This window comes from Stegastes partitus, unplaced genomic scaffold (assembly GCF_000690725.1).
Source record: "Stegastes partitus isolate 25-593 unplaced genomic scaffold, Stegastes_partitus-1.0.2 Scaffold299, whole genome shotgun sequence".
NCBI lineage: Eukaryota > Metazoa > Chordata > Actinopteri > Pomacentridae > Stegastes > Stegastes partitus.
In genome coordinates, this window is record NW_007578030.1 from 559,706 (window position 1) to 578,942 (window position 19,237).

The window sequence follows — 19,237 nt, forward strand, 5'->3', positions numbered from 1 at the left end:
GCCCTGTGATAGACTGGTGACCTGTCCAGGATGTCTCCTGCCTTCACCCTGAGTCAGCTGGGATAGACTCCAGCTCCCCCGCGACCCTCGTGACATCCCAGCAGAAGGGAAAGCAAGTTTAGGTGTGAGGTGGCAGAAACGGATAGCAAAGAGAAAGACAGCAGGTTAGAAAAAAGAAAGGTACAGGACTGGTTTCACTGTGGATAATGACACTCCTTTACCAGCTTCAGCAGCATCTTTACATGGTCTTTTGCAACAAAACACTTCGTCTACTTCCTGAGTGATGTGATGGCGGAACATTCCCATGGTGTTTATACTTGTGTATAATTGTTTGAACAGATGAACGTGGAAATTCTGGAAATTGTACCCAAGGATGAACCAGACTTGTGGACTAATGTTCGCTCGCACTCATTACGCACACATCTGTGCATAAACACTGATGATAAATAAGGGCCTTGGATACTAAAAAAAAAAACTCAAGTCATGCTCTGTTGATATTAGATTGCAGCATTGAGTAACATCACAGCAGAAAGGAAAGGAAGTTTTGGAGTGAGTGGGCAGAAACAGATAGCATAGAAAGACATAGCGGGATTGAAAAGGAAAGGAGAGAGATCCCAGTTCAGGCGGGGCAGAGAGAGTGGGAGTGTGATAAATGAGCCACGCACTGACAGGAGGGGCCGCCACGTTGCATGACTCGGCAAGTATCACTTGGCTTCATTTCTTGATTTCATGAGCAGAAATATCACAAGCAGTGCAACAAAACTCTATTAAAACAAATCTAAGAATAGGATGTAAGATCAATGCATTACAGTTCCTCAGTTCAGTAACTACTTTATATTATTAGTACATTACATTTTGTGCTTTATTTTCTTTTTTTACTATATACTACATGGCATTATAAGCTGCACTAAAGACGTCTCATAGTGCACAGTTGAAACCAGAAGTTTACATACACTTTATAAAACGATGTCTGACCTTTTTTTTCCTCACTATCTGATATTAAATCAGGCTAAACTTTTCCTGTTTTAGGTCAGTTAGGATTACCAGAATTATTTCTATTTGCTAAACACCAGAATAATGAGAGAGAATTTTTCAGAGAATTTTTTATTAGTCTTTAGTTTGGTAGCGTTGCCTTTAAACTGTATGACATACAACATTTTGGGTTTCCTTCCACAAGCTTCTCACAATAGTTTGATAGAATTTTGGCCCATTCCTCCTGATAGAACTGGTGGAACTGAGTCAGGTTTGTAAGCCATAATGTCTTCAGTTCAGTTCAGTTTTAGTTTCATCAGACCACAGGACATGTCTCCAAACATGAAGCTCTTTGTCCCTGTGTGCATTTGCAAACTGTAATCTGGCTTTTTTATATTTCTTTTGGACTAATGTCGTCTTCCTCTCTGAGCAGCCTGTCAGCCCATGTTGGTACAGGACTGGGTTCACTGTGGATAATGACTCTCTGACCAGCTTCAGCAGCATCTTCATCTTTTGTTCAGGGGTTGATAGGCCCATTTTGCACCAAAACACTTCATCTCTGGGACACAGAACCCGTCTCCATCCTGAGCGCTATGATGGCTGGACATTCCCATGGTGTTTATACTTGCATGTAGTTGTTTGATCAGATGAACGTGGAACCTTCAGGCATCTGAAAGTCGTACCCAAGGATGAACCAGACTTGTGGAGGTCCACAGTTCTTTCCCTGATATCTTGGCTGATTTCTTTAGATTTTCCATGTTGTCCCAAAACGAAGAGGTGTGTGACCTAAAATAAGGAAAGTTTAGTCTGATTTAATGCCAGACAGTGAGGAAAAAAAAGTTTGATGTCTTTTTGTACAGTGTATGTGAACTTCTGGTTTCAGCTGTATGAGCTTCTATGCCATGGCTGTGCTGCGTCCACAGGATTCTACACTCACCGGCCACTTCACTACCTGTCCAACTGCTCCTTAACGCAAATTTCTAATTAGCCAATCACATGGCAGCAACTCAATGCATTTAGGCATGTAGACGATCTGCTGCAGTTCAAACTGAGCATCAGAATGGGGAAGAAAGGTGATTTAAGTGACTTTGAACGTGGCACGGTTGTTGGTGCCAGACGAGCTGGTCTGAGTATTTCAGAAACTGCTGATCTACTGGGATTTTCACGCATAACCATCTCTAGGGTTTACAGAGAATGGTCCGAAAAAGAGAAAATATCCAGTGAGCGGCAGTTCTGTGGCCTTGTTGATGCCAGAGGTCAGAGGAGAATGGCCAGACTGGTTCGAGCTGATAGAAAGGCAACAGCAACTCAAATAACCGCTCGTTACAACCGAGGTGTGCAGAACAGCATCTCTGAACGCACAACACGTCCAACCTTGAGGTGGATGGGCTACAGCAGCAGAAGACCACACCGGGTGCCACTCCTGTCGGCTAAGAACAGGAAACTGAGGCTACAGTCCGCACAGGCTCATTAAAATTGGACAATAGAAGATTGGAAAAACGTTGCCTGGTCTGATGAGTCTCCATTTCTGCAACGACATTTGGATTGTAGGGTCAGAATTTGGCGTCATGGATCCATCCTGCCTTGTATCAATGGTTCAGGCCGGTGCCGGATTGTGTAATGGTGTGGGGGATATTTTCTTGGCATACTCTGGGCCCCTTAGTACCAACTGAGCATCGTGTCAACGCCACAGCCTACCTGAGTATTGTTGCTGACCATGTCCATCCCTTTATGACCACAGTGGACCCATCTTCTGATGGCTGCTTCCAGCAGGACAACGCGCCATGTCATAAACCACCTCAGTCTGGTTTCTTAAACATGACAGTGAGTTCACTGTACTCCAATGGCCTCCACAGTCACCAGATCTCAATCCAACAGAGCACCTTTGGGATGTGGTGGAACGGGAGATTCACATCATGGATGTGCAGCCGACAAATCTACAGCAACTGCGTGTTGCTATCACATCAATATGGAGCAAAATCTCTGAGGAATGTTTCCAGGACCTTGTTGAATCTATGCCACGAAGGATTAAGGCAGTTCTGAAAGCAAAAGGGGGTCCAACCCGGTACTAGCAAGGTGTACCAAATAAAGTGGCCGGTGAGTGAAAAATGAGCCCACATTCAAAAATGTGACAAGAGCAAAACATTTTTGAAAGTGCTTGGGGCTCTGAGGGTAATCTGTAAGAGCTTTTTGTTGACCTTTTTTTTTTTATTCACTCCTTTTATTTATCGCTATGACATCTGTAGCAACTCAGCCGGGGGACCTGTGTTGTGGGTTTAAAATTTAGTCGGGTGAGTTATTTCTGCCGAGGTTCCGAGCAAACCCTTGAAATGAGTCACTATTGTTGTCTGGAAATAATCGTTTATTTACATATTTTTATTTAAATTATTTTATTTTTACCTGTGACATCCCGCAGCGAAAGTTCATATCCATGGATATCCAATAATACAGATACCAAAACAACTTTCTGTTTCTGTCACCAGACAATCAAAAAAAGAAACGACACGGAGAGCAGCTGCGGTCTGCTATGTATTTGCGTGGGTGGGTATGTGTGCGGAGGGTTCCCCTGTGTGCATACATTAAAATTAGAAATTCTCTCCAGTCCAGGGATGAAGGACAATACAACCATACAAAACAGCAGGGTGGAAATACTTTGCATGCTGCATGTGGGCACATTTAGTCCAGCGCTCCCGTTCTCCCTGGCATGTTTTTCATTACACAAATGTCCCTAAGCATCCAGTTTCCCCAAATGCAGTGCGCATGACAAGGTTTTTGAAACAAGATTACAACCTACGAAATGACCTCATCACCTCGATGACATGGCAAGGTGTGGTTTTCTCAGAGTACGCTTGTGAAAGCTGCTCAAGTTCAATTTCATCCATTTTTCACATTTCTATTGATATCCTGCTCTATGTTGGTTCTAAAAGACCTTGAGCTAAAAAATCAAGGTGCGTTATTGCTGCACAGGTGGGAAGAGAGGAAGGTAAATGAAAAGGACCATCTCACGCCACCTGAGGGTCAGAATTAGTGGGTGAGCTGAAACTAGAAAAGTGCGGAAAGCCTCCATTGGATATCAGTCATACATCAACAGACTGACTGTAATGGTGCTTGTATTGCAATTGCTGTTGTTTTACAGCACAAATGTAAAAGAAACATTTGTGAAACTGTTGAAAAAACACTTAAAACTCCTTTCTATAATGAATTATTGAATCATGCTGCGTCTAGAAAAAATTTCATGATGTCTTGACAATACAAAGTCTGTTGGTTGAGTGACATAAACACAAATACACATGTGTAGTGCCACAACGCAGAAGACAACTCGAAAGCAAAGGGGGAGAAAAAAAAACAAAACTGTCTCATGCACAAAGAGATGTATGGGCCATCTTCGAGTCCAGTAACCAGTTTTCCGCATCCATGCAGGAGAGGCTCGCATAGTCGAGCTGCAGCTTTCCTGGAAAACAGGGACCTACTGGTACAAAATGCCTTTCTTTAAGGGCTTTGAATGTGCTATCAGTGATGTCCCACAGAAAGTCACAACTATAGACAATATGTATGTGAGCTGGCCTCCAGGTCTGACAAGTAAAGCCAGTGCAGAACTGCCTCATTTTTTTTGCAAAAAGAAGTCCGATTGTGTAGAAGTCTATAAGAAAATGTGTCTACTTCTGCCTTTCAGTGAACATTTTCTTAGTGAGTCCATGGCCTCAGTCGCTTGTTTCAGGTCTGCTTCTGTATAGAATGATGTTCATTTTTGCAAATTATGGTCGTATTTAGAGAAAAATAAATGATAAAGAAGGCTATATGTCTTAGTTGGACGCTACCTTGTGATTGACAAAATTGCTTTTCAATCATTTAAGATAGACTTATTTTATTTGTCTTCATTAGTTTTGTCCATGTTGAGCTTCTTTATTTCACTTAAAACTACAGAGCATATCAACATGAGGCAGAGTAGACAGCCGACTTGTTTAGACACGAGTGTTGACACAAACACAGGAGAAACCCTTGTGTGTGGGTGTTTGGGTTTCCCCACGCCAAAATCTGATGGTGCTGTAATACTAGCGTCGTTGCATCACATGCTGCGTCTACTGAAACAAAACTCCTTGTGCCCCACTGTGGTGGTTACCTGGAATTTTTGGAAAACCACTGGATGATACCATTGCACATTGAGTGTGCAGTACCCAAACTTCCTTAACAGTTAGACATTTAAATTTGAATACATCTGAAATTTTACTAATATAATAATATCATGTAAAACATCAGTTGCAAAAAACCCTCATTTTCAAACCAGGAAACTGATTGAGCTGTTATAAATGTCTGTGTATCATGTTCTGTATGAAGGTTACTGCAGGTGCAAGTGTCCATGTTGTCCTGCCTCTGTTTCAGGACTTCAGGTGGTAAAACTAAATCCGCTGGGATTCTTGTTGAAAGTAATATCTCAAAAATGCACACTTTAGACAATTGAATAGGTTAAGAAAACTCCTGCTAAAATAGAGAAGTATCAAAACATAAAACACACACACGTCATACAATCAGTGAGTCACACATGCCTATTAAACTGAACTGTCGATAAGCTTTTGGCACTGGTCCATGTTTACCGCCTCCAATATTTCCCTTCAATGCAAATGGACGCTGTCATCACCACTATGACAGAATAAAAGCTCTAAAGATGTAAGGAGAGCACAGATACACACCAGCAGCTCTGTGCCAGGAGACCACAGACAGAAAACCAGAAGGAGCTTAGCGCCTGTTTCATCCCGGTTTCAAGACATTTGTTTATGCTTTCCAGCCTCAGCATGAACCTCGCCGTGCTTCTGGTGAGTACCGTCTATAATCAATTAAAAAACAATTTTTTAAAAAACATATTAGAAGTTTGGACTGAAAAACTTTTTTATAATTTAAACACTTTCATACGTCTGAGTGATGAATCAGAATAAAATAAAGTTTTTTTCATTTTAATAGTAAAGCCTGCAATACATAAATTAAAAAAAAATATTAAACACAAAATACTATGTATAAAATTAAAATATTTTTGCACTGTAGTTCAAAATTAGTTAATCCCTGTACTTAAAGATTTTAGTTAAATTAGTTAAATTAACCACCATCTTTGCCTTAATATTTATTATAGTCGGCTAACATTCTATGTTATTATTTGAAAGGTTAATATTTAAAGTACATTTGTGCCACAAATAACACTGTAGCATCCTAACCCCCAGCATTTAAACTGGTTAGGTTCAATTGTAATGCCGCTTTCATGCAGCAGCCGTTGCTCTAGATGTGCTGTAGAAATAACAGTGACTTGACTTCTCCTCTAAGACGTCAGGGGTCATGATTACAGATTAGACAAGCATCAATGTGGCAGTGATTTGACCCAACAAGGCACCAAAAGCTAATGTGTGAAATCATCTAAGAAAGAGAAACAGTTACTTTCCAAGAGTAATTTTGACTTTGATTAATACACAGAGCTGTGTGGTGAGTGGATAACGAGCAGAGATCTCTTTCCCAACAGTAATATTAACAAAGGTCACAAAAAAAGGGAACATCATTTCAGAATATTCTCAGCTTGTTCTGTGGCTGTTTTGGTGAAAGTCAATGACACACTTTGGCGATGTTTGTCTTGACAGCTTTTCGTTGGTCTAATGGGGAGAGCGTGCAGCAACCCTGTCTGTCCTACCGACTGCACGCTCACGACACACAATCACCACCAGTTCTACAAACACGTGTCCAACCTCAACAGCACCTCAGTCGCGCCCTGGTCCTTAAGGTGAGTTTTTGCTACTTCGTAAAGATTTTTGAAATTAATGATCCAAATTTTTACGTATAATTGAATAAAACGTTTAAAAGATACTTTGGGTAAAAGGTGCCGAATGAGATTTTGACTTAACGACGGCGCTGGACGTGAAGTCAGTGGATTACAAGAGTCCCTGATCCTCTTGGAACATTGTGTCTGTGCTAAAATGAAAGTAAATCTGTCTGATATTAGAAGAAACAAGACAGTCGCTCCTCAAATGTGCCTAAAAACATTCAGAGGGAATTGCAGAGAAATTGGTATTAGCGCCAAGTAGTTTCTAGGTGTTTTTTTTTTTTTTTTTTGCTCCTGTCACATTTTTACTCACTGTGGACTCATTTTCAAGTCCTGCACCTCTGTGGAAACAACCATGGCTAAAACTAGAGAAGATGTTGAAATCTCTTTTCTGCAGTATAACTACAAATTCCCAAATCTTTTTTTTATTTTTGCTGTTTTTTGAGTTGAATTTCTTTGAGGATTTTGATTTTTCTAACTATTCATAGCCGTTACCAACACTGGATTAAAAAAAAAAGTGTGACTCTGCACGCTATAAATATTGTACTATTTCCGTTTTATTTTGTTTTCAATGTGAGTGTGCTTGGTTGTCTGTCTCTAAGTGTAGCCCTGTGATAGACTGGTGACCTGTCCAGGGTGTCCCCTGCCTTCACCCCAAGTCAGCTGGGATAGACTCCAGCCCCCCATGACCCTAGTGAGGATTAAGCGGTGTATAGATAATGGATGGATGGATATGTCAGCCTGTTAAACCTGCTGGCAGTTTTTGGGTTCAGAAAGTCACAGCAAGTGCTGAAACAAGCAGATGTACTAAAACTGAAATCCAGAAAGTCCAAATGTCCTCTAATTTTGACGTTTTCCACACCTGTGGGTCTCCATGTTTGTCTCCATTTATTCATGAAATTTTCTTTCTTTCGCTTTTTCAGTGACAACACCGAGAATGACAGAAGACCCCAGCTCATCCATTATGCTAAGTGTGGGAACTGCACTGTGAAGGGCATGATTTCCATGCCGATCTACTTCCAGATCTCAGTCTACCAAAAAGTGGGAAGAAGCTGGTGCAGGTGTCCCTACGACCTTGCTGTTGGATGTACGTGTGTCAGTCCCTGATGTAGCTGCAGCCGAAATGTCTAGTTTCTTCTATGTCTTACTGCATCTTTCTAAGTAGTAGTAGTACACTACACCACTTTGGTTATTTTGGTCTGGCTTTTTAAACTGTGTTGGAATATACTGATAAAAACAATATTTGCTCATTTATATTAGGTGTTATTATATAACATTGATTATTTATATTTATGAATTGAAATAAAATGCCACATAAATGTATAATATCAATATTACTGCTGTATGTATGTCTTAGACTTAAGATCAACAAAAAAGTGTCGCACACTTGTTTTAGTTTTTTTCACATGTGATGAAATGTCCTAAAGTGCTGTGTTTTTGACAGCGTCTCACAATTCATGAATTTGATTTTGGAAAAGAAAAAAGAAAAAAAAAAGCCCCAAGTGTTGCTTTGTACAATATTTAAGATCAGTATCTGAAAGTTTTTTTCCTTTACATGTATCATGTAATCTATAATAATAGTAACTTAATACTTTCAGAATATTTCTGTCGAAGCAAATATGAAAACTGTTTGTTTTGCATTATAAAATGCTTTATTTTACTGTATTTTGCTACAGACTTTATTAAATATACTGCATAACCACAATGCTTGGACTTCTTGTGTAAGTTTTTTTTTTAAATTTTAATTCTCACCACTGTCTCTGCCTGCTTTGGTCTTGGTCTGTTTGTAGTGTTATGACTGTCAAAAAAAGAGAGAAAATAACTGAATTTCATGGTCGTTTTAATGTATTTACATTGTGTAGAAGTCTGTAGAATGTCAGAAATTAGCTGCACTTATTTTAAGCATAATACTTACAATGCCACATAACTTTTATTTATTTTTTTAAACAGTATTTTTCTTCTTAAATTACCTCCAAATATACTTAAAAAGACAATAATTATCACTAATTAAATATGCAACCCCTCATATAAAGGTTTAAGCCCAAAGCATCAATTTAATGCTTTTCCTTGGGATTTTACGGTTTATTTTATTCGTTCAAGGGCTGCAGGGTGCGCAGTTGGTAGCGCTGTTGCCTCACAGCGTCCCGGTGGGGGCACCGGAATCTTTCTGTGTGGAGTTTGCATGTTCTCCCCGTGCAGCGTGGGTTCTCTCCGGGTTCTCTGGCTTCCTCCCACACAGTCCAAAAACATGTTGAGGTTAACTGGTGATTCTAAATTGTCCATAGGTGTAAATGTGAGTGTGCTTGGTTGTCTGTCTCTAAGTGTAGCCCTGTGATAGACTGGTGACCTGTCCAGGTGAACCTGCCTTCACCCTGAGTCAGCTGGGATAGACTCCAGCCCCCCGTGACCCTAGTGAGGATTAAGCGGTGTATAGATAATGGATGGATGTCTGGCCTGCTTATCTTTCTTAAACTCATCAAAATAATTTTGGGGGAGGTTAAATGGTAAATGATCTGCACTTATATCGCTACTACTATAGTACTACTACTACTATATTTCTACCTTAGTGGTACTCAAAGCGCTTTACAGCGTTTTCTCATTCATACACCAATGGTGACAGAGCAGCCATGCAAGGTGCTGCCTGCCCCTGAGAGAAACTCTGGGTTCAGTGTTTTGCTGAAGGACACCAACTGTGGAGGGACAGGGGATCGTATGGCCAGCCCTTTTAACATTTAATAGCTAGTCTGGATATGTAAAACAGATCACCGTTATTCAGTCCTTCCTAGTCAAAATGATCATTTAAGATATCCATTATTCCTGTCCACAATTGTAATTACAGAAATCCACAATGTCATTCATCCCAGGACGATTGACATCACTTTCCCCGTGGATGTGTACAGGGTTTCTCAAAACAGATATCTTTGATTCAGTTATGGATATCCACAACATTTTTTTATTTATTCAATTTTGTAATGATTTGCTTTAATGATTTTAACTGGTGTCTTTTAATGTGTTTCTTCTGATGTTTTTCCATGATGTTTTAATGTCTCTCTAGAGCACTTTGAACCACCTTGTTGAAATGTGCTGTACAAATAAACCTGCCTTGAAATGATATTTTAATGCTAAAATATAATTGTTATTGTCATCCATGAATTTTCAAAATTACCGTTTTAAAAAAGAAAAAAACAAAGATAAAATTGTATAGCACATTATTATTTAATTATTATTAAGATGTCAAATTATAATTATTTACTTGCATTCCCGAACAGAAAATTAATCAATAAATGTTTTAGTGGATGGATGTTATGCTTGATTCATTTCTGACTTCTCAGAGAAGCCCAGTGAGCTCAGACTTGGGTATAAAAAGGTAAAAAGGTGAATTCAGTTTGAAATTCCTCATTCATAGGAATTTAAAATAATAATATATATATATTGTAAAACGTCGGGAGTGAGTGTGCATTAAAGCACTTCTTGATGCTGGATAGTAAAAATTGAAACAAAACCCTTAATCCTACTGTTCAATACCCCCAATTTAATTTAAGCCTGAATTCACAGTTTGCAAAACTTAACTGTGTTTTTGTTTTTTTTTGTGATATATATTGTATGTATATTGTGATATCAATACAGTTTTGAGAAGATATAAGCTTTATCCATCAAGAATAAATCGCATTGTCACAATCATTTCATGAAAGGACCCACGCTGCACAGGGAGAACACGCAAACTCTACAGTCTGGTTCTCCAGAAACATCCAAGAATAATTTCTCTGTACAACTGAAGACATCAGAACTATTTTTACCTTTTAATTAAGCAAATAAAACTTGATTGATAGTCAATGCTCAAGCCAAGAAAAGCAAGTTTACTCTTGGCCAGAAATTAAGTATTTGTGACTCATCCAACTGGAAGAACAGAAAACCTGGAGGTGTGGTCCTGAAATTGCAGCCTCCGGGTAGACAAACACACCTCGCCTCGTGTCGTCATGCCCATGAGGTGCGCGTGGTTGGAATAACACGGTCCAGCAGGGGGCGACACGAACATTCACGCGGAGGGATTTTTGCTTCCGGGTCGGCGACTCTCCCTTTCCTGTCGGCCATTTGTCGTATACGGTGAGTGTCTGTAGAGCTCCCGTCTGAAAAAACGTTTAAAAGTCGACTTATGTCCTCACATAGCGCCGTTTTAGGGACATTTGTCAAAGTTAATGCCGCCTTGTAACCGTGGGTAGTATTTGGTTGGTGTTTCTTGTGGAAATAGTGTGTTAAATATCGTAAAGCGCGGAGTAAGTGAGCCGCCACATGCGGCCGCTCCTCATGCTAACCCATTAGCTAACTGGCTAACGCTGCTAGCTATTGGTTTCCTGTGTGGACTCACTATAAGAGAGTAGATTTACTCTCTAATTACACTTATTTAAAATTTGTTTACGTCGGTTTGGTTTTGAAAAGCGCCTTTTGACATAGTTTTTTGTGCTATGTGCCTGCGTGTATGCTAGCAGAGCTACAGCAAGTAGCTTAGCTAGCATCAGAGTGGAGATACCTGATGTCTCGTTGGTTTTTGTTTCTTTCAGATTTGTAGGCGACCTCCCCTGCAAAACCTTCAAACATGCAGAACGACGCTGGTGAATTTGTGGACCTTTACGTCCCCCGCAAATGGTAAGTGTTTTTTTAGAGGCAGAGGTGAACTTGTGGGCTATTATAACTGTAATGTGAAGTCCTGCGCATCATCAATGTAAACAGTTCAATAGGTTCTAAAGGTAGGGAGAAGTCAAATGTCTTTTGTGTCGTATGAAAGTTAAAATACTTTAACTTGTGAAGATTATACTGCAAAAGTTAATTGATTATTGATAATTATTTGATAAAAAAAAATATAGTACCAGGACAAGTGTTACCAGTGCCAGAAAAACAATATTATGCCACTACATGTTGTAGGTATTTTACTATTTACATTTTATTATGTTCAGCCTAGTTTTGCAATGAGACCGTTGTTTGTGACTGAGTTCCTAATGGGTTGTGTTGTCTGATGTACATTCTTTAGTTTTTACACAATCTGTCCAGAGCGAACGCCTTGCAGTTGGTGAACTTTTAAATATGTAGAATTAGGTGACTTTGATGAAATATCAATTGTAAAATTTTAAATTGTAGCCCTGCGATAGACTGGTGACCTGTCCAGGGTATCCTCTGCCTTCGCCCTAAGTCGGCTGGGATAGGCTCCAGCCTCCCCACGACCCTAGTGAGGATTAAGTGGTGTATAGATAATGGATGGATGGAAAATTTTAAATTGAGTCGTTTTAGTCTCTCACATCACAGATGTTGAAAAGCTGAAAATCTGGCAGTTTGTTGTGTTTTTACAGTTTTTGTCCGTGTTAAATTGATGTAATTTGGCCTTCTCTCTCTCTCTTTTTTTTTTTTAAGACAACATGCCTTTAAAACTCACTTTCCTGTTTGGAGGTTAAGAGGGTTAATAGTCTGAGGATTTGTAAAGAATAGAATAGCCCAGGGCAATATTTACGACAATGATTTATACAGCTCGTTAGTCAGAACTTAAACATTTTGGGTTTGCCTTAATGCTCAGCTAACAGCGCTCGTCTTTGACACGTAGAAGTCAGTGTGAACAACTGTAATATAACAGTTGAATAAAATTTTAATACTTTACATGTTTGTTGCAGCTCTGCGAGCAACAGAATCATTGGAGCCAAGGACCATGCCTCCATCCAGATCAACATTGCTGAGGTAATGTTAAGAACTTGAACATACCGTGGTCACAGTAGCTTATGGAGCAAGCTAACATGGACAACCACCAGACAACTTTTTTGCAAAGTTTAAGAAGATGTTTTAAGAGATGCGCTATGTATAGGACTTCATAAGAGCGGTCAGCACACCTGTAACTCCAACTGGTTGCTCAACCTGCCACAGACTAATGTGTCATAAAGTTTTCTGATATGCATGTCTCCTGACATTTGCCTTATCAGTTGATTTATTTTGAATCAAGACCTCGCTCAGCATTGTTAAACATAAATATCAACTCTTATCTATTATTGGAACAAAATTTGGTCACTTTAAGGCCATCAAACTATGGTGCACACCTAATTGGCTCAATGTTGCTACCTGTAAGTCTGTTATAATACTGTTTTAGTCTGAGTAAGTCTCAAAGCCTGACCCAAGCCACTCGGTGGAAGAGTGAGGCCTTGTTCACCTGTACCTATTTACACACAAAGCCTTCTCTGTCTATATTGGCCTTTCATCTACACAAAAATGCAGTTTTGGAACTTTCTAGTAACTTTCGTTCCACGTTTTTCAGAAACTCCCATTTGCAGTGTAGGTGGGGATTATTGGAAACTTTCTAAAATACTGATACCGACACCCACATTGATACCTTACCAGTCACTACATGTTCCCTGATTCCTTATGAAAATTTTCTTTACACCTACGCATGGATTTGCAGGGTAGCGGTCATGCGGTATGCGATGTTAGGCACGATAGTGTGGTGTGTTGTTTGTTTTTAACGATTCCAAAAGACTTATGTGGAGACATCTTTTCTTTATAAAACTGTTGTAAAATGAAAACATATTGATGTCGTCCTGTTTGTTGAAAGAAAAAAACATGCAATACTCCCTGATAACTGTTCACATTTCAATTGCTCTGTGATTCCTATAGCTATAAGACATACAGTCCTGCTCCCTCTGATTTTTTATGCACAAAGTGTTGTTGTGAAGTTGGACTCAAACGTTTGTGTTCATATAAAAATGCAGTGATGACTACGCCTCTACATTGGGGCATCTTGTTTGCTGTAACCGGATTGTAGTCACAGTTGGAATACATGTAGTTAAATTAAGACACCCAACAGTTTAGTCTTTGTCTGATTTGAACAAATGTAATGCCTGGCTTGCATTCTGACAAAGTTCCATATAACTGTGGCTTGATGACACATGATCCACCATCTCAACCTACTTTGTGTATAACTTAAACAGTAGACTCAATGTTGGGTGTAGAATTTGCATGTTGTTTGCAAGAATAAAACCCTATCACCATAACAGTAAGGCTGAATGTTTAGGGAAAACCTGACCTTGCAACAGAATGTGAAACTCAGGGAATATGCCTGGAATAGTTTCGTCAGTACGATCATCCCAGAATATCAGTGTTTTCACTCTGGCTGTTGCTATAAACATAGCATGTAAAATGCTAGCACTTTCCAAGGGCCATGCCCATTTGTTCTGTTTGTTTTGAACTGTTTCATGTAAGTCATATATACTTGACGATGTGCTGTTTTAAATTTGAAGGTACATTTGTTCTTACGGCAATTATTTAGAATTTCTTAAGGAATCATACAGTGATTGAAAATAGCTCAAGTTGGTTCCTGTGTGCAATAGTTGTTGAACGTTTAAATGTTCATGTAAGTCTTACCTTCGTGTGCTCTGTGTGTTTTTTTTTAAGGTTGACAAGGTGACCGGCCGCTTCAATGGTCAGTTCAAGACCTACGCCATCTGTGGAGCCATCCGCAGAATGGTAAGTCTGAGTTGAAGGAAAGATATTCCACATTTTACCTACTGTCACCTTTGCTTGTTAGTCATCAGTAAGAATCTTGTAGCAGATACCTTTGCTTACCCAGAGACCCCCAGTAAAGTCTCGTGAGAACAGAGCCTGGCTGTAAAACTGCATCGCTTTAGATGGCCAGGTTACTTGTTGCATAGTTTTTTTGTCAACATTTTAAAGATTAGAGGCAGGTACTTTACCAGGCTCCTATTGAAATGTGTGGGCACGAAGCAGATGATCAGCTTTTTAGGGGCAGGGTGGGACACATGTCATACAACCACCATCTCTTCTGGGGTTATGGAATTCTGCCTTTGATTTCTGTTTTTGAGTTGTTTAAGTGGCGAGTTTCATGTCTCTGATTCCTTCCCCTTTTCTCTTAATGTCAACGAGGGAATTGACTGGCAAAGGTGATCTGTTTTGCAATGCTCCAGTGGAACTTGTTTAATAATTTGCATCATGACCAGAAACGTAATAAATTTTATCCTCGAGTATCAGTTTCAGCTGAACTATTTTCCTCGATGGGCAATTTGTCTCACGCGGTATTACAGGATGTACTGAATGTGTGACTTTTGCACTTTAAGAGGTTTAATAGAAACTTCTTTTGGAGTTGCACTACTGACCTAAATAATAAACCCTCCTTTTTGTTTCTGTATGTTATGTTGGAGGTTCTGCATTAACACTACAGTTTTGCACTTCAATACATTTTGGGGTTTTCTGTGATAGTGACAGTATGCTAGTTGTGCCATGCAGCTTGATCTTTCTTTACCTTTGTCATGGATTGTGTGTTTAAAAGTAGGACACTGTTGCTGTACAATTTCTTTCTTGATCAGTTACGGCAGATACTAACATTTATAATATGAGGTGTGTCAGAAAGGTTCGGTGTCACAAAAGATGTATTTCAAACCCAAATCACAAGTTTTCCCCTTCTAAGTAATCTCAGCACATCTACAAAGAGATCTTGCGACGCTTGCTTTGTTCAGTGCCAGAGTTGCGGCCGGACAAGTGGTGGCCGCTTCACCATGACAACGCGCCTGCTCACAATGCGCTGAACATCCGACAGTTCCTGGTTGAGAAGAACATCGCCGTGCTGGAGCAACCTCCCTACTCACCCCACCTGGCTCTGTGGGATTTTTTCCTCTTCCCCAAGCTCAAGGGGGTCATCAAGGGGACCCGTTTTGAAGACGTGGACGACATCAAGATGGCTGTGACGACGGAGCTGCGGAGGATCCTGGAAGAATACTTCCAGGAGTGCGTGGCGGTGTGGCAGAGAGGGCTGGGGGAGTGTGTTATCACTACGTGGAGGAAAACTTTTGGATTTGAAAAATATCTTTTGTGACACCAGCCCTGAAACTCTTCCTTCTGACACACCTCGTATACTTGAGTTTCCCTCTTGCTTTTGTAAAACTGAAACTAATTTTTGTCCAACTTCATCCCTTTCCATATTGCCATTGGTATTCCCAGTAAGAGTATTGTTGATATAAGCTAAATCAAAGGTCGTATAAATGTATCTGTCATGATTTCTTACCACGAAAAGCTCTGCTGTAAGCCATGGTAAGGCTCACACACTGCTTATACCCAATAACACTTTTTTTTTCTCTCCTCCGACAGGGCGAATCTGATGACTCCATCCTGAGGCTGGCAAAGACTGACACCATTGTTGCAAAGTAAAAACCTGTTGTCACATACTACATGGGAAATGTATATAAAGCATATATACATAAAGATAAGGTGTAGTTTGAGTCATCATTTTTTCCTTTTAAGTTCCTGAAGAGAGCATCTCATCACTTTCACTCACAGATCAAACCACAGAATAATGTGTTTACAATATTTAGTGCTGACATGCAAGCAGTGCAGGACTTACTGCCATGTCGGATTGTACTTCAGTTCATATACACAGTGCAGGACTGCTGTGGCAGAAGTTCCTCTGCAAAGAAATTTGATTTTTTTTTTTTAAGAAATTACTCAAACTGATTAAACCTTAATCAAAATAGCTGATCATTAATTATTGAAAATGAATCTAGTAATTGTTGCTAGTCTTTCAATTAGAGCTGAAATGATTCCCCGAGTAATTTGATTACTAAAATGCCTCGAGGCAAAATTCTCTCCCTCAAGTCTTCATTTAAACCACTATATACTATACCAGGGGTTCTCAACTGGTGGGTCCTGTTCTGGGTCGGTTGTGGACAGCAGGTCAAAATTAAATAATATATAATGTGCGTCTCAGGTTGGACTTATTTTTTATTTTGGAAAAACTTTTATTCTGACAGGCATGGTAACCATAGTTTGTTCATTTTAAGTTTGTGTTGATGGGATGCAAGATGGCAAAGCGCAAATATGACCCAGAGTATTTAAAATATGGATTTTCATACTAGGACTGGACCCAAATAGCCAAGTATTCATTGGCTGTGCTGGAATCGGGATATCAATTGTGATCTCCAAATAATGTTTGTGTGACAGTGGCTTCTGGTCCAGCTCAGGTCACAGCAGAGGAACAGGTTGGACACTGAGCATGATCTGAGAGCAGCTCTGTCTACTGTCACCACAGACTCTGAAACTCTAATCAGGAGTAGAGCACGTGCCCAACTGTCTCGTTAACTTCAACAAATGACCGGATTAGGCTAAAACTTTATTTTAGAGTATTTTTTATATTTATATTATTCACTTTTGTACATGCAGTTTTCATGGTCCAGTGACTATGCATGGGTATATGCCCTGAAATGCATGTTGCACAGGAAAATATATTGAATTCTAAAAAAAAAATTGGGTCGCGACTTAATGACCATGAGAAATTGTGGGTCCCAGGGTGAGACCAGTTGAGAACCCCTGTACTGTACTATACTATATGTATGCATGATACAGTTCCACTTGGACGGTTGTATCTGTTGCACAGCGCGCTAACATCCACTTTTGAAGCTAACGTGCATGCCAAGCACAGAATGCAAACTGGAGACGGAGACAAAAACGATGAGCGACAGGGAGAGCAAAATAACCTGCGGAGAAAATGTTGTCTTACTATTACATGAAGCTGAAGTCATTTAATGAAATTTTTATTCAATTACTCAATCGCTACAATAATTGCTAGAATACTTATTGTACTGCTTAATAGCTGCAGCCCTAATTTGGATTATAAGCAGTCATCTGTCCTGCAAGTGGCCATCTGGATCACAGAAAATACACATCATCTGGGTTTCATATTGAACTAAAGCTGCAAGCAGCGTTGGTCGGGTCCTCGGTCCACATTGCGACCCCATGCCCGTCTGACTGTTCTTCAAGTTAAACCTGCTTTAAGGTGAAGGAGCCATGTTCCTGTCTCTGAGCAGCTGCACTGAGCGTTCACAGCATGTCTGTGCATTGCCCATACACAGCCATAGAGAGGATGAGCTGAGTCTGCGGCAGCTCATCAAATTTAACGGCTCGCCATTTGAAAACCGTTTGAGAAACACCAAATCCCTTCAGAACTTTTGTACATGAAGGCCTTCTCTGTCTCCTGTGCGATTTTCAAGTTGATACAATTTACAGTGTCAGACAACATAAGTTTTTCCCAACAGACGTTTTTGCTGATTTGTTTTACTTTGAAAGGCAAATTGCGGACTTCCTGTGTGAGATAGGTCAGGGGTGTCAGCACGAGATTTGTGGGGCTCATTGAGACGAACGTTTTGGTGTTAGTTTGATCTCTGTGCGACATTCCTACTGGGCGCTCGGGCCGTTTAAGTGTGTTGTTTTGTAACTAGGTGGTGCTAGAGAGGTTTCTTGGTTTTCTTTTTTCATTTTATAAAATTTTTGGTGAGTTTTTGAGCGTGTTTAGGGGTTCAAATTAAGGGTTTCGTGTTCGTCAGAAAGAAAGAAACACTACAGGAAAGCAAGCAGGGGTCCTGGACCTTGGTCCTCGGGCCCTAAAAATAAAGTAATTGAGTTTCAAGGGCTGCAACTGAGATGGAGTAACGCTACTAATTAAAAGCTTTAGCTTAATATTTTGTACCTGCTGAATGTTGGAAGTGAAGAGCGTGTCGGCAAGCAGAACTTAACAACTTTTTTCTTGTCTTTATTTTACAGGAACTTCTGAATGAGATGCTGGAGCTGTGGAAACTTTTTAAAATAAAATGGGAAAAAAAAACTTCCATTTTTGTAGTTTCTTTATTACTAATGAAAGATACAAACGGGTTGAGTACTACAGTCTGCTGTCCACCAACATGCTTATCAGAAAACTAGGTTTGAGCTTTAAGGCAGCATTGTGGTTTAATGAAACCGACATCGTGGCTGTAATTTGGTAAACTTATAGAAGCCAATGTACACACAGACGTATGCCGAAAAAAAAACATTTTAGCTTGTAACGTCAACCAGTGCTGGTTTATTAAGTGAGCCATCCTCATTGCTGCCCTCAGTTTAAATAAATGCTTCAAGTATCTACCTCAGAAATTGAATGAACATCAAGACAAAATGCTGCACATCTTTAATATTAAGGGCAAAAATATTTGGGTTAGCTGGTAGCAGTGGTTAAACTGGGCCCACCAGAGTTGCCTCCTCAGAGCTGAGTTGTACCCTGCTGGAGCTCAGCTGTCTCTTTCAGTATCACATACCTATCCACACCAACATGGCCTTTTTGACAAACTTTCATCTTGCCCTCACTCACGTCTTTCCATTGGTTATTACTGCTAAGAAAGACGGGACTGTTTAACCAAACAACAGGCCTTGTGATGGGGCAGTATTTCTGTAATGCCTGGCCGTGACTGCAGAAAACATCAAACGATTTGCGGAAAAGAAGAACGAGGATGTTTTACAGTGAACAGTTAGCTCCACACACGGGTAAAAATCAAGGAAAACTGTCAACTTTACAAACGGTGAAAAGTGATAGAGCAAGACGAGAAAACCAGGTGTTGGTGTTAGTACAAGTGTTTCTTGGTCTGGATGAGGGATTTAAGTCTAAGCATGCCAGTCTTTGCAGAAGAA

The 19,237-nt window shown here is 40.0% G+C and overlaps 1 protein-coding gene across 1 annotated transcript; it reads left to right on the plus strand.

The window, feature by feature from the left end:
• The first annotated feature begins 11,328 nt into the window (after positions 1 to 11,328).
• On the plus strand, positions 11,329 to 18,408 carry rps21 (ribosomal protein S21). The gene is made up of 5 exons (XM_008283152.1): positions 11,329 to 11,413; positions 12,427 to 12,490; positions 14,192 to 14,263; positions 15,899 to 15,954; positions 18,344 to 18,408. Exons 1-5 carry the CDS (start codon positions 11,364 to 11,366, stop codon positions 18,351 to 18,353), a joined length of 252 nt encoding a protein of 83 aa, XP_008281374.1. The 5' UTR covers positions 11,329 to 11,363; the 3' UTR covers positions 18,354 to 18,408.
• Positions 18,409 to 19,237: the final 829 nt, after the last annotated feature.